Below are 21,983 nucleotides of genomic sequence, written 5' to 3'. Positions count from 1 at the left end.
TGGTCCAACTCTCGCATCCATACACGACCACTGGAAAAACCATAGCCTTGACTAGATGGACCTTTGTTGGCAAAGTAATGTCTCTGCTTTTCAATATGCTATCTAGGTTGGTCATAACTTTTCTAGCTAAAATCAATTAAGTTAGTGATTAGTTAGGGACCATGCACAGGCTCTGTAGGTAGTTCATGAACCCCTAAAATTACATCCAAAACTTTGTGGAGGAAGGTTTTAATCAATAAGATATTCTTTACAGAAATAAGTGCCACCAAGGAGTCAGTGCCTATTTCACACATTAAACAAAATAGCTTTAATTAAATTAATTTGAACTTGGTTGAGATGATTCAACGAGCAGAAACTTTCAGGGAGGAAGAAAAGGAATACATGATTTTTAACAGTTTAAACTCCTATGGGGAGGCAGATATAATAGGGAACTACTACTTTGGGACTGATGCCATCATTCATCTTTATTAGGCTACTAGAAACTCTATGTGTGGTGATTTGATCACTGAGTCATGCTCAACTCTGGAGACCTCATGGACTGTAGCAAGCAAGGCTTCTCTGTCCATGGGATTTTACAGTCAAGAATACTGGGGTGGGTTGCCATTTGCCTCTCCAGAGGATCTTCCTGGCCCAGGAATTGAACCAAAGTGTCCAACATTGCAGGCTGATTCCTTACCAACTGAGCTACAAGGGAAGCCCATTAAACTCTTCTGAGGCTCTCTAAATTTCACTGATGGAAGTCACAAAGAAGAATAAGGATGGGGCCATTAGAGGAAAAGGAGTGATGTGTTTCAGAGTTGAGCAGGGAGTAAAATTCAACATGAGATGGGAGGAAATAAAAAGGTAGAATTTTTGTGTAAGGAATTAAAAATTCCATGGAGAAGTAGAGATAGGCCTTCAGGAAAGGGATGGTTTCAACTCAACTATAAAAAGACACAGATGGGGAAAAAGTGAAAAACATAATCTAAGGGAGTGAGAAACTCTTATGTAGGTACACATATAAGACAAGTAAGAGATAACTGGACATGGAACAACAGACTGGTTCCAAATAGGAAAAGGAGTACATCAAGGCTGTATATTGTCACCCTGCTTATTTAACTTCTATGCAGAGTACATCATGAGAAATGCCAGCCTGGATGAAGAACAAGCTGGAATCAAGATTGCCGGGAGAAATATCAATAACCTTAGATATGCAGATGACACCACCCTAATGGCAGAAAGCAAAGAGGAACTAAAGAGCTTCTTGATGAAGGTAAAAGAGGAGAGTGAAAAAGTTTGCTTAAAGCTCAACATTCAGAAAACTAAGATCTTGGCATCTGGTCCCATCACTTCATGGGAAATAGATGGGGAACAGTGGAAACAGTGGCTGACTTTATTTTTCGGGGCTCCAAAATCACTGCAGATGATGATTGCAGCCATATAATTAAAAGACACTTACTCCTTGGAAGGAAAGTTATGACCAACCTAGATAGCATGTTAAAAAGCAGAGACATTAGTTTGTCAACAAAGGTCTGCTAGTCAAGGCTATGGTTTTTCCTGTGGTCATGTATGGATATGAGAGTTGGACTATAAAGAAAGCTGAGGGCCGAAGAACTGATGCTTTTGAACTGTGGTGCTGGAGAAGACTCTTGAGAGTCCCTTGGACTGCAAGGAGATCCAACCAGTCCATCCTAAAGGAGATCAGTCCTGGGTGTTCATTGGAAGGACTGATGTTGAAGCTGAAACTCCAATACTCTGGCCACCTGATGTGAAGAACTGACTCACTGGAAAAGACCCTGATGCTGGGAAAGATTTTGGCAGGAGGGGACAGAGTATGAGATGTTTGGATGGCATCATTGACTCGATGGACATGGGTTTGGGTGGATTCTGGGAGTTAGTGATGGACAGGGAGGCCTGGCATGCTTCGGTTCATGGGGTCGCAAAGAGTCAGACACGACTGAGTGACTGAACTGACTGAAGAGATAAAGTAAGTGACAATCTCTGGCAGCACTGATCTGAAATATACTCTAAGTTACATTACTCCTTTAATGAAGTATGAGCTGTCCAATGTACAGAGGGCACTTTCTCGTGTCCTCCCTCTAATTCTTCACCCGAGCCATTGCTAGAAAATTAGAGATGAAGTCCTGTTACAGGTGGCGAAATGAAAAGGAAGGGATTCTTTTAGTTTTACCTTCTAAGGAAAAACAAAACATACTACCTATTCGTGTTTTACAGCACAGAGAAAATATGTTTTCCTTCTAAAAGCCTAAGTGACTACAGAGCAAAAGGAGCCGAGGTTAAAAACAATGAGTACTAGTTGGGATTAGAACCCATATAATTATGTATTTTATATATGTTATTTAATGGTTTACTTTTTTATTGTCCTGGTTCATGTCGGGTGATGGCTTAAAACTTAATCTTGTTTTCAGAAGCTTTTAGAAAAACACTGAAAAATGGAGAACAAGACATACCTAACTGCTGGAACAGGAGAGCCACACTAGTTCCTGTGACAGGAAGACTGTCATGCAAGGGAGTCTGGATCAGCTGTCTGTCTCCTGCACCCAAGGAAAACAGCTTCTGCAGATTGGGCGGAAGAGATATACACACAACAAATGATTTCTTTTCACACATTTTCTCAAGATAAAAAAAATCTCTTTGAAGTTCAAATTGAGAGCAGATGATGGTCTTATAAGACCCAACTAACAGATGCGAAGGGCAACAAGGCAGCTCAAAACACTAAAGCTACTTTGTGCCCAAATGAATATGATACAAGAAAATTCAGTAGTTGGAAGGTGAAAATTTAGTAATAATGAAACACACAAATCAGTGACAGTAACATGTAACTTAAAAATAATAAAATATTAAAGTTAACATTTATATGCAAGTTACATGTGAATAAAACTGGAAAAATAAAATGTAATATGAAACACATAATTTAAAAACTTCTAATAGTCACAATAATAATCCTTTTTAAATTTAAAAATACATAAAATCGTGTCAACAAAAATTTCATCATAATAAAGTCTCATAAAGTAACTCATCTGCTTTACAGTGTAGGTTCAGTTGTGACTAAACTCACATTTCATATTCTGCCCTTGGAGTACAAACAGGAGAGTGAGGGAGGGGAGTACAGAAGGAAAATAAGCTTAAGAGTAACCAAAAGGCATTAGGAAAGATAGTAGATAGTTAAAAAGGCAAAGGGCAAGGGAAAAAGTTGTCAATTTTACCATAAGTAACATCTCTATCAGACTTTTTTTTAATCGATCAGAGTTTAAAAAATGTAATTTTTAGAGGGCTGTTCTTTCCCTTGATATTGATATTTCATAAGAATAAGCATAGTAAGTGGTCAACTAATCAATTTTAGGACTTAAGTAGTTTTTTTAAGTTACCTAGGAACATTTAGTCTTAGAAGCTGAGGTTCTCATTTTTCTACTTCAGAGAAGAAGATAAAAATTTCAAGACACAGAGAAGATGAAAGACATGTCACTTTGGGAAAGCTTTATTTCAGTGTAAGAGTTTAATGTCCTCATGTGCTCAATCTACGTATGATGAAATTCTTTAAGGTATAGATTATACTTTCCAAAGAAGATCTGTGATTTTGGACAATGGTCAATATCATCATTATTATTATTAAAGGCAGACAACTGAGATGAGAAAAATAAGCCCTCTTCTCCTGAAGCTTAAGTGCAAGCTATTCTACTAAACATTACACACAACACACAAAATGGTTTTCAGGACCACATGTAAGTGATTTTATCCAAGGAGATGAAGAAATGAATTAACCCATCCAGCGGTAGTTACAATGCTACAAAAAATTATACTGACAGTTTTCTTAATGTTATCTCTGAATCTGTGTCACTGAAAAAAATTTTAATGAGGTGTAATCATATAGAGGAATAAGCATGGTATAAAGAACACATCTGAAATTCAATTTTAAAAAGTGCATTCCCAAGAAAATGTAAGCTAGATTTCAAGTTACACAGAATATAACTTCTAACTATGCAATGTGAAAGGTGAACCCTGCGTTAAAATTAACCCCATGACCTAAGAAAAGAATGGAATCTTGTGTTTCTAGAAGGAAGACCACAGGGACAATGCTTAACTAAACTAAGACCTTTTTTTTTTTCCCAGGGATTGAACTCTCGCCCCCTGCATTGGAAGGGCGGAGTCTTAACCACTGGACTGCCAGGGAAGTCCCCTAAGACCCACTTTAAAAAGAAAATATTTAAAGAATTCGTTTTTTTCCTTTTCTTCATAAATTAAATTAACTGGAGGAGAGGAGAAGAGAAGCAGGCCCTCTTCATCTTCTTTTTTATTCTGTTTACCTGAGACCCTCCAGCCGCTGGGACAAGACACGCACACAAGTTTGCAATGAGACTTTCCAAGGAGACATTCAGACTGTCCACATATACAGTGTAGATCAAACCCAGGCAAGCCTGAAAACAAAAGATGCATGTAGTTATTTAATGGAAAAAGCAAGCACTAAAAATAAATTGTGACATCTGCTCCCAGGAAAGTTTCTCTTTGAATGTAGTATATTCTACAGTGACCATGGAATAAATTTTAAGCAGCAAATGTTATTAAGTTTATTAAATTTTCCTCCAGAACCAGAAGCTCTAAATGAGCTTCTAAGATGAGTTTATAAAAAACAGAAGTACATAATTTGTAAAACAGGTGTTTGTGTTCAGATAACCACTCTAGCAAATTTGTAAGGCTTAAAACTCTTTTTGTCTCAACTTATTTTGCAAAACTCCAATTTTCAAGAAAAAAATTTAGAAATTTTACCTTATTTTGTGATTATCAATAATTCAGAACATTTATTTTACAGAAAAATTTAACTTATGTGAATTATTATAAAGAACAGCAAAATAGAGAATATATGATTAACACTTTAAGCTCAGAAGAAGGTAGGTGGTAAAATGGAGGACAAAATGGAATCATATGAATCTTCCAGTTTATTAAAATTTATAATTAAAAAACTAATATCTGTTAGGACTTACCAATTGTCATTGAAATCTTGACACTAGGAATATATATAATCTCAACTATACAGAAAAGTTTTCCAGAAATTATGCATTAATTTCTCAAGTCCTTGAGAGATTTTAAGGTGTAATTTATACTTTCTAAAGAAAATCTGTGATTTCTAGACAATGGTCAACATAACTAATATTAAAGATAACAATTGAAGTAAGAAAAATAAGCCCTCTTCCCTTTCAAATGTATTTATAACTACAGTAATTTTTTTTCTATATTTGAAAATTCTAACTATCTAAAAAGTAAAATATCTGGAAGTAAACAATATTTTAAAGCTATGTTGGTAGCAGTATGATCACAACTATTTGAAATCACAAATACTCATCCTATTTCCTTTCACCTGGACTCCTAAAAAGATCAGTAAAAACACACTAAGTTGTTATATTACTAATGCATTTTAAGCTTGATACAAGTAATCAAATGATTTCTTTAGGATTCATAAATTTTGGAGTCAGTAAAGATGAGACCTATTTTAAAACAAATTAAACATCCTTAAATATAAGGATATTTTAAACATCCTTAGAAGTTTAAATAGTTATACTAACTTATTCAGGTATTTATTTCATCCAACATGAAATTCATTTCTTCTGTTCACAGTAATTTTATTTTATTGATGAATTCCCAATCAATTTAAAGATATTTTAGGTACAAAAAAACTTGTTACCATGGTTCACTCAGAATAGATTTATACAATGATACAAATCAATAACAACTATGAGTTCTTTACCCTAAAAATTTCTGGATAATCTAATCTGGATACCAACACCAGGCTTTTGGGAGCAAACACTTCCGCAGGCTGAATCAAACCAGACACTTCCACTTCACCTTCAGTCTCTTCCTTCTTTGTTCCCTAAAAAGAGAGACACTGTAATCAACAGACAGACAATTTCTTAGGTTTATAACTGACAAAATGTAGCCATATCACACACTTCCATGTAATTTATGAAATCCAAAATTAATTCCAAAATATAATTTACAAAACTCAAACTAAAAACAAAGAACATACTTTGAGAGGAATCTAAGAAGCAAGTAGGCAAAGAAATTATGAAGCAGGGCATACTCATTACATTTCTGAGAATCCTTAAGCTCCAGATATATGGCACAATTTTATTTGAACATTTGGTTTCTATGTGAGGTACCAGTAATAAAAGGTAAATAAAACACAATTCATCACTGACTAGACAAATACAAATGACACTTAATGGAAATTCAGTTTCTAAGACAAGAAAAAGAAATCTGTTTTAGAAGTAAGGCACTATTTTTTAGTTTTGTTTTTTGGACTTCTCCCAGTCTTTCAAGCAAAAGAGATAATCATTTAGGATTATCTTGCAGAATGCTCTTAGAAGTAAAGCCCAAACAGCTCTAAATTCTTTTTTCTCAGGAGCAACAATGTTGATTTTTTTAAAAACAGAGGACATTTTTATATACATAACTAAGTTTCAGAATGTACCTAGTTGTCACTGAGCTGTAAAGTTAAAAATAGTTGAAGTGTAAAGCTTATGTCACGCCTATTTTATTAGCACAATAAAAATATCTAGAATTTTTTTAAACCCTAAATATTGAGTGATTAAATACTGGTTAATGTAATAAACTTGGAAAGTATTATTCTGGGGCTTCCCTAATGTTCCAGTGGTTAAGAATCCACCTTGCAATGCAGGGGACACGGGTTCCATCCCTGGTTCAGGAAGATCTCATAATGCTGCGGAGCAACTAAGGCCATGCCCACTGACTACTGAGTCTGCACTCTGGAGCCCATGAGCTGCAACTACTGAGCCCTGCATGCTCTAGAGCCCATGCTCCACAAGAGAAGTGACTCAATAAGAAGGGTTGATGCCTGTGCACCGCAACTAGAGAGTAGCTCCCACTCTCTGCAACTGGAGAAAGCCTGTGCACAGCAACAAAGACCCAGGGCAACCAAAATTAAACTAAATATATCGAAAGAAAAATAGTCTTCTCACTCATAAGCAACTTATTCAAATTCATAAGTGCTCCATAACACTATATGATGCACTATAAAACTTTGAAGAGAAAAGAAAAAACCAAGATAGAAAAATATTCAAATTTATTTCCAAATGATAATGCTAGGGCATTTTCCCTGACTAGAATCCTTTTCTCTTTCCTTTCCACTAATCAAAGGTCCAGGAGCTTAGACTTTATCTTGCTTCTCAAAGGCTTTCTTTCACTGATTTTTTTCTCCAACTGTTAATTCTTAGCATTTATCAACATTGCACATACCTGTTCATACTTATTTCTCCTGCTACGCCTCTCCCCTAAATGCCACAAAATGCTGATTCAACTGCCTGCTTGACCTCTCCACTTAGATGACAAATAGGTATCTCAAATAAGACAAAAATATAGCTCCAATCTTTTTTCCCAAACTCCACTCCTCCTTCAGTAATCTCTTATCTCAGTTAAAGGAAATTCTATCCTCCCATTTAGCAAATCAAAAATGCTGATTCCTCTCTCTTTCATAACCTTGGTAGCAATCCCGATTTCTCACCACCTCCACTGCTACCACAGGGCTGTGAGCCACGATCGTCTCTTTTCTGGGTTATTTTATTAGCTCCCTTTTGTCTCCTCCATTCCTCTTTAGCCCTACTTTGCTTCCATGCTGCTCCTCAAATGTGCTGGACATGTTCCCAGGTAAAGGTCTCAAACACTTTATTATTCCTTTACCTGGAATAGAAACAATAAATAATTCCCTCATCTCCCTCATCCTCCCATTCAAGCAAACTTCTGCTCTATTAAGGCTTTGCTGGTATCCTACTTGAAACTGCAATATCCTAACCCCACTTATGTCCCCTTTGCTTATTTTATTTTTCTCCATGGCACTTGTTACCATCCAACATTCCACTTATATTGTTTTCTGGTTTTTGCCTCAACTAGAATGTGCTCTATGAAGACCAGGATTTCTGTTTTGTTCACTGTTGATTTCCCAGTTTCTAAAACAAGAGGTGGGCACACAGTTGATATTTATATAATATTTATTCACTGCATTCATGCAGGAATGAATTTTCTTACATAAAATTTAAAATTTTCTTATTTTACCAAGGAAAGTTTTTCACCTCTACTCAAGGAGGCCAAGAACTGTATTAATATTTTCTATCTTCTTTGGAGCCCATATAGCTTCTATACAGTGACATATGACCAAGTATTAGATGTCTATGGAATGTACATATCCAAAGGGAAATATCTGTTTACTTTTTATTATGTATGATAAGATCCATATGCTCTTGAAAGATTTTCATTTGTTACAAAGCAAAAGCTAAAATTAGGTTGGGTGGTTCTGGAATTCTTAGAAATAATAAAAATGTGATGAAAATGAATTTACCAAAGATTTCCACACTTAATGAATCATCTTTTTTATGGATTACTAACAAAATTTGTCCTTGCATGACAAAAAAATGACTGAAATTCCTGAAAGAGATAAAGTTATCCACATTTTTATGAGATTGTGATACATGCCCCAGAGTACCATTAGAAGTCAGCTTGAGTAAGCACATAACCATTTCATATAAATGACCATTAACCTATGTTAAACTAAACATAAAATAGAAGGCATTGGTCATTTCCTTTAATTAAATATTCACTAAGTGGAATAATTATTAACAAGAAAGAAAAAAGGTCTGACATAATATGAATCAATACTAAATAAAAACAAGTCCATTTTCTTTACATCACTATTATAGATTTTGACCTTTACTTTGTAAATGTGCTATGAATCATAAGATGCTGCTATTCTTCATTCCAATAGCTCTTCTATAAGAATACGATGTCCCAAGTTTAGAGAAAATTCGTATTCCTTTTTTCAAAGCAAAGCACTGCTGTGATTTTTTTAAAATTGTTGTTTATAACAAGTCTGATTCCAGTAAACAGTACTGTTGTGATTTTGGTTAACTTTTTCTATAAGTAATTTATCATGTAAAAGAATAGTGCCGTTTTTTATAGCTGTTAGAATATATTTTGTGTAATAATTTTGTAGTGATACTAACTCTGTTATGTGTTTTACAATGACAAATTTTCACATATTGAAAAGATGTGAGAAACGTAATAAGCAGGAAATTAAAAACACAGGAATACAAATGTAATAGACATTATAATAATGGTTAGAAATTTAACATTTTATAGTATAAAGCGTTTTCACATACTGAATCTCATTTGAACAAAACTTACAAGACTTCTTCCAAGCTGAGATTATTCCTTGGTTTTAGTAGGTCCCAAAGTACTCTTGCCTGGAAAATCCCATGGACGGAGGAGCCTGGTGGGCTGCAGTCCATGGGGTTGCTGAGGGTCGGACACGACTTTCACTTTCATGCACTGGAGAAGGATATGGCAACCCACTCCAGTGTTCTTGCCTGGAGAATCCCAGGGACAGGGGAGCCTGGTGGACCGCCGTCTATGGTCGGACACGACTGAAGTGACTTAGCAGCAGCAGCAATAAAGATACATGGAGAAGGAAATGGCAACCCACTCCAGTATTCTTGCCTGGAAAATTCCATGGACAGAGGACCATGGCAGGCTACAGTCGATGGGGTCACAAAGAGTCTGTCACGACTGAGCACATCAGCAATAGATACAAATTTACCTTAAATTCTGTTTACTGAACTGCCTCACATTGACATATAAAGTGATTTTATCTTATATTTAGTGTAAGCATGTGCCACAACTTGCCCACTGACTGGTATTTTTTCCTACCTATTATTACTGTGGACCACATCTACTAGCGGCATTCCCAGCTTCCATGTAGTTCCCATTCTATGTAGCTCTCAAACTCTTCATGCCTCAATAGTATGGGATAAATTAGTACCCATCATAGCAATCTGCCTTAAAAGAACTACTGCCTTTCAAACATATCCTCAGGGAAAAATGCTAAAAATTATTAGAATACTGATTTTATGGAATGACTGCATATAGCAGATAGGCACAATCTGTAAGAAGCTTATCCTATCACCCAGGTAGAATACTTCATTCTCATCTCTGCTCTACTCCTGATGCTTGACTCCTGTCTCTTCTATTCTGAAAAGACTAACTGCATCCAATATCATCTGTGCTAAGCTCATTTTCAGCAACACTGTTTCATACTGTGTGTGTGTGTTAGTCACTCAGTCCGCTCAGTCGTGTCCAACTCTTTATGACCCCATGGACTGAAGCTTGCCAAGCTCCTTTGTCCATGAAATTCTCCAGGCAAGAATACTAGAATGGGTTGTCTTTCCTTTCTCCAGGAGATCTTCCCAACCCAGGGACTGAACCCAGGTCTCCGGCATTGCAGGCAGATTCTTTACTGTCTGAGTCACCAGGGAGTTCCTACTAATTCACCCTACAAAATTTCTTTAAACACTCAATTTTAAAAGGAGGATGAAGGACACAGCGGGATAAATTGTGAGAGTAACACTGAAACATACACATTAATATATGAAGTGGGAAGTTGCTATATAACACAGGGAGCTCAACCCAGTGCTCTGTAACAACCTAGAGGAGTAGGATGGAGTAGGGGGGTAGGGGATGGGAGGGAGTTCAAAAGAGAGGGACATATATATACTTACGGTTCATTCACATTGTTGTATGGCAGAAAAGCAAACATATTTTTAAAGCAGTTATTTGCCAATTAAACATTTTTTAATTGTGAAAGGAATTATGCAAGTAAAAATTTTCCAGTTTCACATTTCCTTTTTGAAAAGCAATTTATTACAGTACACCATTATATAGATTTGCCACAGCTAAGCAATTTGAGGACTTCAAGATCTTCCAAAATTGGAAATAAGGGAGTAGGAGAAGTTGCAAAATTCTGTAAGGTCTACAATTCCACCCTGAAAACTTCATTTCTTGCCTAACAGTCCCTTAATTATCTTGACACGTCTATATGACAAAACCTAATTTATTCTTGCATTGGTCTGAAAAATAATGACTACATGAGACAAACACATCTTAGGATTTCAAAGCTTCAGACAACTGGGCCACTAGTCTTCAGTTCAGAATGCAGTTTACCTCTAGCAAACAAAATACCGATATTTTCCCCTTCAACAGCTCCTGGACCCGCCACTATTCCAAAAGTAGGGCAAATTCATTTGCAGGTCTCTATATATTCATCCAGAAAGCTCCCTATTTTTAAGAAGCACACAATCCATAAGTTTTTTAAACATATATACTTATAAGGCAGCATTTTCCAAAGTGTTTTCTGCTGGAAGCTAACAGATATTGCTTAGGTAAAAAGGTATCCTAATCAAAAATTTTGGAAACAATAAATTAAAGCCAAGTTAAAAAGGTTTCCTCACTGAAGGAATTTTCAGACTGATAGGCAAATCTCGCTTGTGCAATGTCAAGCAAAGATGATATGAATTATTTCTCCAACTTACTGGATGCTTTATTAAAAGCATCTAGGGGACCTAGTGCCCTATGAAACATATGCTGAGAAAGGCTGTCACAAGCTGTTCTAGAATAGAAAATGTATGAAAGTGAAATACGTATATATTCCTATGTTCTATATCCTAAAAAGACTAAGTTAATACCATGCTTATTTCATAAATATATTATTATATTTTATACCTGTTTCATTCATTCTCACATTTCATAAACTAAAGTGAGATTTGAAAATATTAGAATGTAGATAATGCTGCTGGAAGCTAGGGCACTTTAGTTCAGTTCAGTTCAGTTCAGTCGCTCAGTCGTGTCCGACTCTTTGCAACCCCATGAATCGCTGCACGCCAGGCCTCGCTGTCCATCACCAACACCTGGAGTTCACCCAAATTCATGTGCATCGACTCGGTGATGCCATCCAGCCATCTCATCCTCTGTCGTCCCCTTCTCCTCCTGCCCCCAATCCCTCCCAGCATCAGGGTCTTTTCCAATAAGTCAACTCTTTGCATGAGGTGGCCAAAGTACTGGAGTTTCAGCTTTAGCATCAGTCCTTCCAATGAATACCCAGGATTGATCTCCTTCAGGATGGACTGGTTGAATCTCCCTGCAGTCCAAGGGACTCTCAAGAGTCTTCTCCAACACCACAGTTCAAAAGCATCAATTCTTCGGCACTCAGCCTTCTTCACGGTCCAACTCTCACATCCATACATGACCACAGGAACAACCATAGCCTTGACTGGACGGACCTTTGTTGGCAAAGTAATGTCTCTGCTTTTGAATATGCTATCTAGGTTAGTCATAACTTTCATTCTAAGGAGTAAGCGTCTTTTAATTTCATAGCTGCAATCACCATCTGCAGTGATTTTGGAGCCAAAAAAAATAAAGTCTGACACTGTTTCCACTGTTTCCCCGTCTATTTCCCATGAAGTGATGGGACCGGATGCCATGATCTTCGTTTTCTGAATGTTGAGCTTTAAGCCAACTTTTTCACTCTCCACTTTCACTTTCATCAAGAGGCTTTTAAGTTCCTCTTCACTTTCTGCCATAAGGGAGGTGTCATCTGCATATATGAGGTTATTGTTATTTCTCCTGGCAATCTTGATTCCAGCTTGTGTTTCTTCCAGCCCAGCGTTTCTCATGATGTACTCTGCATAGAAGTTAAATAAACAGGGTGACAATATACAGCCTTGATGTACTCCTTTTCCTATTTGGAACCAGTCTGTTGTTCCATGTCCAGTTCTAACTGTTGCTTCCTGACCTGCATATAGGTTTCTCAAGAGGCAGGTCAGGTGGTCTGGTATTCCCATCTCTTTCAGAATTTTCCACAGTTTATTGTGATCCACACAGTCAAAGGCTTTGGCATAATCTATAAAGCAGAAATAGATGTTTTTCTGGAACTCTCTTGCTTTTTCCATGATCCAGAGGATGTTGGCAATTTGATCTCTGGTTCCTCTGCCTTTTCTCAATCCAGCTTGAACATCAGGAAGTTCACGGTTCACATATTGCTGAAGCCTGGCTTGGAGAATTTTGAGCATTACTTTACTAGCATGTGAGATGAGTGCAACCGTGTGGTAGTTTGAGCATTCTTTGGCATTGCCTTTCTTTGGGATTGGAATGAAAACTGACCTTTTCCAGTCCTGTGGCCACTGCTGAGTTTTCCACATTTGCTGGCATATTGAGTGCAGCACTTTCACAGCATCATGTTCCAGGATTTTAAAAAGCTCAACTGGAATTCTATCACCTCCACTAGCTTTGTTCATAGTGATGCTTTCTAAGGCCCACTGACTTCATATTCCAGGATGTCTGGCTCTAGGTGAGTGATCACACCATGGTGATTATCTGGGTTGTGAAGCTCTTTTTTGTACAGTTCCCCTGTGTAATCTTGCCACCTCTTCTTAATATCTTCTGCTTTTGTTAGGTCCATACCATTTCTGTCCTTATCGAGCCCATCGTTGCATGAAACGTTTCCTTGGTATCTCTGATTTTGTTGAAGAGATCTCTAGTCTTACCCATTCTGTTGTTTTCCTCTATTTCTTTGCATTGATCGCTGAGGAAGGCTTTCTTATTTCTCTTTGCTATTCTTTGGAACTCTGTATTCAGATGCTTATATCCTTCCTTTTCTCCTTTGCTTTTTGCCTCTCTTCTTTTCACAGCTATTTGTAAGGCCTCCTCAGACAGCCATTTTGCTTGTTTGCATTTCTTTTCCAAGGGGATGGTCTTGCTCCCTGTCTCCTGTACAATGTCACAAACCTCCGTCCATAGTTCATCAGGCACTGTGTCTATCAGATCTAGTCCCTTAAATCTATTTCTCACTTCCACTGTATAATCATAAGGGATTTGATTTAGGTCATACCTGAATGGTCTAGTGGTTTTCCCTACTTTCTTCAATTTAAGGCTCTTTACAGCTGCCCTAAGAAAATATTCAGTTTGCCTGTGGCCCATTCTCACCATGAGTTAGGAACTTCTTCTCTAGACCAGTGGTTCTGTAACTTTAGTGCACAACAGGATCACTGCTGCTGCTGCTGCTGCTGCTGCTAAGTCGCTTCAGTCGTGTCTGACTCTGTGCGACCCCACAGACGGCAGCCCACCAGGCTCCCCTGTCCCTGGGATTCTCCAGGCAAGAACACTGGAGTGGGTTGCCATTTCCTTCTCCAATCCATAAAAGTGAAAAGTGAAAGTGAAGTCGCTCAGTTGTGTCCGACTCTCAGCAACCCCATGGACTGCAGCCTACCAGGCTCCATGGGATTTGAGGGCTTGCTAAAACCGATTTTTGAGTCCCACCCCTAAAATTTCTGATTCAGTAGGTCTGAGGTAGAATCCAAGGATTTTCATTTCTAACAAGTTACCTAGTGATACTGATATTGCTTGTGCAGGGATCAGTTATGTCCAACTCTTCGCAACCCTATGGATTGTAGACTTCTCTGTCCATGGGATTCTCTAGTCACGAGTACTGGAATGGGTTGCCAGTTCCTCCTCCAGGGGATCTTTACTACCCAGGGATTGAACCCGCATCTCTTAGGTGTCCTGCATTGGCAAATGGGTTCTTTACCTCTAGCGCAAACTGGAAAGCCCAGAGATCATGCAGTTTTAAATTAATCAATATGAGAATATAAAAGAAAATAATAACTGTAACATATATTCTATATGCCAGACACTGTTCTAAGCATCATAAGAGTGTAAATAATTCATTTATACAATCAAGAACTTATTAAATACTATTTTCCAGTAAGGAAACCAGAACTCCCTGGAGAAATGACATTCTAATTTTGAGTCACAAAAAAGTACAAAATTAGCCTATTCATCTTAGTAAAAAAGTAAATAATCTGTCAAAGACTAACAGAATCAAAATAAATAAAAATCACAATTGACTGATTTAAACATACAAAAATCCATAAGTTTATAATTTTTAATTGGTCACTGCTTCCCTGGTGGCTCAGAGGTTAAAGTGTCTGCCTCCCATGCAGGAGACCCGGGTTCAATCCCTGGGTTGGGAAGATCCCCTGGAGAAGGAAATGGTAACCCACTCCAGTATTCTTGTCTGGAGAATCCCATGGATGGAGAAGCCTGGTAGGCTACAGTCCATGGGGTCGCAAAGAGTCAGACACGACTGAGCGACTTCACTTCTTCTTCTCACTTCTCAAAGATGGCTAAAGGGGTTCCCTGATAGCTCAGGTGGTAAAGAATCGGCCTGCAATGCAGGAGACCTTGGTTTGATTCCTGGGTTGGGAAGATCCACTGGAGAAGAGATATGCTACCCACTCCAGTATTCTTGGGCTTCCCTTCTGGCTCAGCTGGTAAAGAATCCGCCTGCCTTGCAGGAGACCTGGGTTTGATCCCTGGGTTGGGAGGATCCCCCGGAGAAGGGAAAGGCTACCTGCTCCAGTATTACCAATCTAACTGTAGTCAATGAAAGTTCTATTTAATAACTGAAATTCAGTTAATAAATACAGAAAGAATAATAGAAGGAAGAATTTACCTTTTGCAATTCTTGCTTAAATAATGTATTTAGGCAAAGATCATCAGTAGACCCAAACTAAGTGAAGGCTGGCACCACCCCAAAGCCACAAATCAATCTTAACAATACTAAAAGTAGAACAACCAGAAGTTAAGTTTATCTTGATGAGATGCAATAGGAAGTACAGTACAATCTTTGAAGTGGTCTTGATTTAAAAATTGAATGTGAATCCAATCAAGCCTCTAGATCTAAATATTACTTTAAGGAAACTATGGAGAATAGAGATATAATGGAGAACAGAGGTAAAAATAATATGGAGAATTAATCAGCCCAATCCAGAATACAGAACTTTGTATAGAACAAATGACCCAATTTCTCTACTGCCCCCAAAAGATGGCCTGTTACAGAAAAAAACTGAAGAAATATCAACCAAATATAATGTGCAGAATTTGCCTGAATAAGTCAAGACAAATTTTTAAATTTAGAAATATGTAAGTTAGATATTAGATAATATTAAGGGATTATTCGTTGTAATTAATTTTTAAGTATTATAATGGCAGATTGGTAATGTAAAAAAAAATCTTTATCAGTTAGAGATATATACTAAAATATTTGGGGCTTCCCTGGTGGTTCAGGCGGTAAAGAATCCACCTGCTAATGCAGGAGACCCAGGTTTGATCGCTGGGTTGGGAAGATCCCCTGGAGAAGAGAAGGGCTACCCATTCCAGTATTCTTGCCTGGAAAACCCATGGACAAAGGAGCATGGCAAGTTACAGTCCGTGGGGTCACAAAGAGTCAGACATAACTGAGGGACTAAGCATGCGTGCAGCATGCACACACTAAAATATTTGCAATAATTTATGGTGTCTGGGGTTTGCTTTAAAATGTCTCCATTTTTTAAAAAAAGGATTTAAACTTTAAAAGACCAACAAAATTCTGATAATTTTTAAAGCTGGGTCAAGTGTAATGGGATTTATATACTACTCACTTAAATTTTGTTTTAAAAAAAATTCCCATCTAAAAAACAAAGAAAATAAAACCTTCATTATCCATCTCCTATGTGTCAACGTTATTCTAAAGTACATTTATTCATTTTGCTCCTTTGATCACACTTGGTTGCTGACATACCAAAATGTCTTTAGTTTGAACTGTATTATTATTGGTTCATAAACACACTTACAGACTCATTAAAAGATTCTAAAATGATACACATCTTAAGTTGCTTCAGTCTTGTCCAACTCTATGCGACCCCACGGACTGCAGCCCACCAGACTCCTCTGTCCATGGGACTCTCCAGGCAAGAATACTGGAATGGGTTGCCATTTCCATCTTCAAGGGATCTTCCCGACCCAGGGATGGAACCCATGTCTCTTAAATCTCTTGCATTGGCAGGCGGGTTCTTTACTAGTGCCACCTGGGAAGTTCAAAAAATTTAGACAAGTCCATCTTTTTTTAGGGTAAGTCATATAATAAAGCAGCTCACATCTATCATATTTTACTGATTACTTAAAAAATGTTATAATCACATTGCCTAACTGAATAATTCTGGGAATATGTTATCAAAAATTTAATGCCAAGCTTTTGCTTGTGTTTTTTGACAGTGTTACTGTAACTTAGAAAGATAAGAGCCAACATTTTTAAAGTTGCACAATTATATTTTGGATGGTTTGTGTCCCTAAGTTCCTCTTCTTTAGACTTCCAAATAATGTGTCATAGTATATTTGGTATGAAATAATTCACACCAAATGAGAATTAAAAGATCTATTTTTGAATTGATGATATGATCCAAAAATAAAAGAAAAACACATTTTTTAAAAAGGACATAGTTCACTGTTCACATTGAAAATGGGAACAACATTAATGATGACCCAAGAAAGGAACATCATCTGGACTTTAATATTATCTTTTTCAAATATTACCTCATTGTTTTTACCATTTTTTTGGACCAATTCCAAAAGATATTATCTCTCGATTCTTCACAAAGAAAAGCTGTTATATAATTCTGGCTAGCGTCTACTACCTAGGTGAACTTATACAGGAGCTAGAAATCTTATAAATTAAACTCGAAGCAGACTCTAACTTTCTGTAAGGTAACTGTGAATACTAAATAAATTACAATGCTTTGGTCCAGTTAAAGTGGCAAATAGGAAAATATCTGAGCTAAAAAGAAAAATAATTTTCAAGTGTTAATTCTAAATATATGAGAACATTGGAGAAGGCAATGGCACCCCACTCCAGTACTCTTGCCTGGAAAATCCCATGGGCCGAGGAGCCTGGTAGGCTGCAGTCCATGGGGTTGCTAAGAGTCAGACATGACTGAGCGACTTCACTTTCACTTTTCACTTTCATGCATTGGAGAAGGAAATGGCAACCCACTCCAGTGTTCTTGCCTGGAGAATCCCAGGGACGGGGGAGCCTGGTGGGCTGCCATCTATGGGGTCACACAGAGTCGGACACGACTGAAGTGACTTAACAGCATGAGAACATTGATCTTGGTTTTTAATATTATTTATTAGTCAAATGAGCCAGGGATCCTTGAAGTATTGGCTGATTTAAAGACTGGAGCAGGGAAGGAAAAAGGTGATCCTGGAACACCTTGTTATGACAGAAATTTTTTAAAATGCTTTAAAAAAAAAACTATTGTGGGGTTTTGACAAGACAACACAGGAACCATTCTGATGGGGTAATCACTGGTCAAATCTTAGACAATCTGTGTATCACAACAGTGAAAACCATTAATTATATACTACTGAAGAAAAAAGAAACTAGAATACATGAGATCATATCTCACATAGATAGACAAGACAGAAAAGGTAAAATGTCAACTGCTGACTGGTAAAGGTACAGATAGAGGGTGTGCACAGTTGGAAAACAGTCATTTTGCAACCATCATACTAAGCACTGGCATAGGCAAGAATCATCACTAAATGCTAAATCTGGTGGGAGTGTAGAGGGATAATTAATTAGTTACAGAATATTTAGTCTTAAAGTATCTTACCACACACAGCTTATTAGTTCCAAGAAAGAAAAAAAAAACAAGCAAGTATACAATGGAGATATCTGACAATCACCAGACCAGGTACACAAAAAGAACATCAGTAGGGCAGGCCGGTAGCAGACAGACATTGTGTACTTCCACATATGTGCCCATAGAAGGACATACACTTGGTATTCCAAATGCTGGTAGTATTCCAGCTACTGGTGGATAACCTGAATCTAAAGCGAGAGATATCAGAAAAACAAAAAATGTTAAGAGTTCTATTTAAAAGAGGCGTTCGGACCTGCATTATTTGAAAATGTCAAAGGCTGAGCAACTATTTCAGATGAAAACAGACATAAGAGAAATGATAAATGCAACACATGATTTTTTTAAACTACATCCTATACTGGAGGACCAAAAAAAGGCAGTGGGAAGGGCATAAAGAACATTAGGTCAAATGACAAAACTGAATATGGATGGTAGAGGAGATAAAGGTGTATTACCGATGTCGTTTTCTAATACTGATAACCATACTATGCTTATGTTAGAAAAAAAAAAAAACTAACTCATGAAATACACACTGAATACTTTAGGGCAAAGAGAAATGAAACACACTAATTTGTCTCAAATAGTTCAGAACAATGTGTGTCTATCTGTCTATCTAAGGAGAAAGATGGAGTGGAGTAGGGGAAGGAGAGTGGGGTCTATTAAAGATAATTAATATTTATGATAATAAACATCTTAATCCATTTAACTATTGATGGTCTCTTAGCTTGTTGCTGTATCTTGGCTATTGTGAATAATGCTGCAATGAACATGGGAAGCAGATATCTCTTCTATACCCTATTTTCATTTCCTTTGGATATATACTCAGAAGTAGTATTGCTGGATTTATAAGGCAGTTCTATTTTTAATTTTTTGAGGAATTTCCATTTTCATTATCCATAGTATTTCCCACCAATTCACATTTCCACCCACCGTTCACAAGGGTTCCCTCTTATCTACAGTCTTGTATACACTTGTTGTCTCTCATCTGTTTGATAACTGCCATTCTAACAGTTGGCAGTGTTAGGTGATATTTCATTATGTATGAGGTGATATTTCATTATGTTATTGATTTCCATTTCCCTGATTATTACTTACTTCTGCTAAGCAACAACAAAAAAATCCAAGTCACTGGCAAGACCTTTGTTAAGGAGTTTATCCCCAAGTGTTTACTTTTTTTAAGAGCTTACTGTTTCATTTATTTCCACTCTGATCTTTGTTATTTCCTTCATTCTATTAATTTTTGGCTTAGTTTTGGCATCTTCTAGCTCCTTACAGTGTAAACTTAATTTGCTTATTTGAGGTTTTGCTCTTTTCTTAATTTAGGTGTTAATTACTATAATCACTGTAAATTTCCCCCCTTTTGGTTCAGTCAATAAATTTTGGTATGTTGTATCTTCATTTTCATTTGTCTCAAGGTTTTTTAAATTCTTCTTTACTGTATTCTTTGACCCACTCAGTAGTGTATTATTTAACCTCCACATAGCTGTAAATTTTCCAGTCCTCTTCTTGTAATTGACTTCTAATTCTATACTTCTGTGGTTGGAAAAGAAGCTTAATATAATTTTAATCTTAAATGAATTGACTTCATTTGTGGTCTACCATATTATCTATCCTAGGGAATGTTCCATGTATGCTTGAGAAGTATGTGTATTCAGCTGCTATCATAGGGAAGGTTCTCCATATGTTGTATAGAGGCACCTTCAGGAATATGGAAATAAAAGAAATTATTGCATTCTCAGAACTAACTTATATTCAAAAGATCAACAGGGAAATGAAAGGTCCCTTCAAAGAGACAGTGAGGCTCTCAAATAGAGAACATTCTTTCTCATCAGAATGAACTGATCAAAATGGGAACTGAATTAACTAACTGTGTTGGCAACACCCACTTGAATGCTATCTAGGACAGAAATGATTAGAATCATAGACATTTAAGTTTTCTGTCTGCACTGACAGCATGTTATTGTTGTTTAGTTGCTCAGTCGTGTCTGACTCTTTGTGACCCTATGGGCTGCAATATGCCAGGGTTCCCTTTCCTTCACTATCTCCTGGAGTTTGCTAGACCTTATGTCCATTGAGTCAATGATGCCATCCAACAATCTCATCCTCTGTTGACCCCTTTTCTGCCTGCCTTCAATCTTTCCCAGCATCGGGGTCTTTTCCAATGAGTCAGCTCTTCGCATCAGGTGGCCAAAGTACTGGAGCTTCAGCTTCAGCATCAATATTCTAATGAATATTCAGGGTTGATTTCCTTCAGGATTGACTGGTTTGATCTTCTTGCTGTCCAAGGGACTCTCAAGAGTCTTTTCCAACACTGCAGTTCAAAAGCACTCAGCCTTCTTTATGGTCCAATTCTCACATCTGTACATGACTACTGGAAAAACTATAGCCTTGACTATACAGATAATTATTAATTTAAAAAATAGTTGGCCCTGAACAATGCAGGATTCAGAGATGCCGATTTCTCTGTGCAGTTGAAAATCCACACGTTACCTTCACAGTTGGTGTTCTGTATCCACATATTCAACCAACCATGGATCGAGTGTTTACTGAAAAAAAACCCATGTATAAGTGGACCTGTGCAGTTTAAGCCCATGTTGTTTAAGGGTCAATTACACAAATAATTGGCTGTGTTAATCTGGCAGGTATTACATCCCTGACATGAAAAATTCCTTTGTTTGATTCCACAATCAAAATGAATCTGATTTTGACATGGCTTCCCACAAAGATCTGACAATACGGAGAAAGTGTGCTGATAATATAGATAACATATATTTTGTTCTATATAAACTTTTAACTTATCACTATAAATTAAAAACCAGCATACTAGTTTTAATACATTGCTCTAATGAACTTAGATAATGTGAGTCAGTACCATGAAAGTTGGTTTGTTTACTCTTGTAAAGGGAAATTTTTGCATCAAGAACATTCAGACCATGGCATTTAATTAAAATAGCAAAAATAACAAATGCTCCTTTGTGAGGCCACTTCAGAAAGCACAGCAAATAATGCAAACTGACTCCCTCAACATCCTGCAAACTGTTTTATAGTTTCCTTCTCATACTATAGAGACTTAATTTGTGCACAACAAATTAACAAATAACAACAAAAAAGTTTTTCTGATTCCTTTGTGGGCGGATGGAGGGGGGAATCTGTAAGCAATCTGACTTACACAAGGAAACAATCCATATGGCACTTAAAGCAGGAGTCACCAAAACGTGGCAGTGGCTGCATGTGGCAGAAAGGGTTTTTTTTTTTAAGTGCAATTATTATGAAGGTTATAGTGGTGGTTCAGACAGTAATGAATCTGCTCATGATGCTGGAGACCTGGGTTCAATCCCTGAGTCAGGAAGATCCCCTGGAGAAGGAAATGGCAACTTACTCCAGTATTCTTGCCTGGAAAATGCTCCCCAAAGGAGCAATACTTTCTCATAATATCTTTTCTGAATAAATTAGAGGCAGTATTTAGTTATCTGAAACAGAGAGAACCCCAACTAATACTCTGAAAGACCAGTACTTTTAATTACTTTTAATTTCTATAGTTCTAGCCTAATAATTTCAGTACCATCATTGTGATAATACCACCACCAATAATAATGAGTTAACAGTTACTTCCGTGCTTAAAAAATAATATCA

At 37.1% G+C, this 21,983-nt stretch overlaps 1 protein-coding gene and 1 non-coding gene across 3 annotated transcripts in view; one reads left to right on the top strand and one right to left on the bottom strand.

Moving 5' to 3' along the window:
* Positions 1-21,983, bottom strand: part of SBF2 (SET binding factor 2) — a 498,121-nt gene that overhangs the window by 257,349 nt on the left and 218,789 nt on the right. For both annotated transcript variants that reach the window (XM_005215931.5, NM_001103237.3), the window contains exons 4-6: positions 5,741-5,863; positions 4,305-4,415; positions 2,451-2,556 (exon numbers count right to left, since the gene is read on the bottom strand). In XM_005215931.5, the coding sequence (XP_005215988.1) occupies positions 2,451-2,556; positions 4,305-4,415; positions 5,741-5,863 (340 nt within the window). The remainder of the gene's footprint in view (positions 1-2,450; positions 2,557-4,304; positions 4,416-5,740; positions 5,864-21,983) is intronic.
* TRNAG-CCC (transfer RNA glycine (anticodon CCC)) lies at positions 14,790-14,861 on the top strand. The gene has a single exon. It is a non-coding gene; the product is annotated as a tRNA-Gly (tRNA).

This window comes from Bos taurus, chromosome 15 (assembly GCF_002263795.3).
Source record: "Bos taurus isolate L1 Dominette 01449 registration number 42190680 breed Hereford chromosome 15, ARS-UCD2.0, whole genome shotgun sequence".
Taxonomy (NCBI): Eukaryota; Metazoa; Chordata; class Mammalia; order Artiodactyla; family Bovidae; genus Bos; species Bos taurus.
The sequence above is the reverse complement of the archived record's forward strand: the minus strand, read 5'-3'. Positions and strand labels throughout refer to the sequence as shown.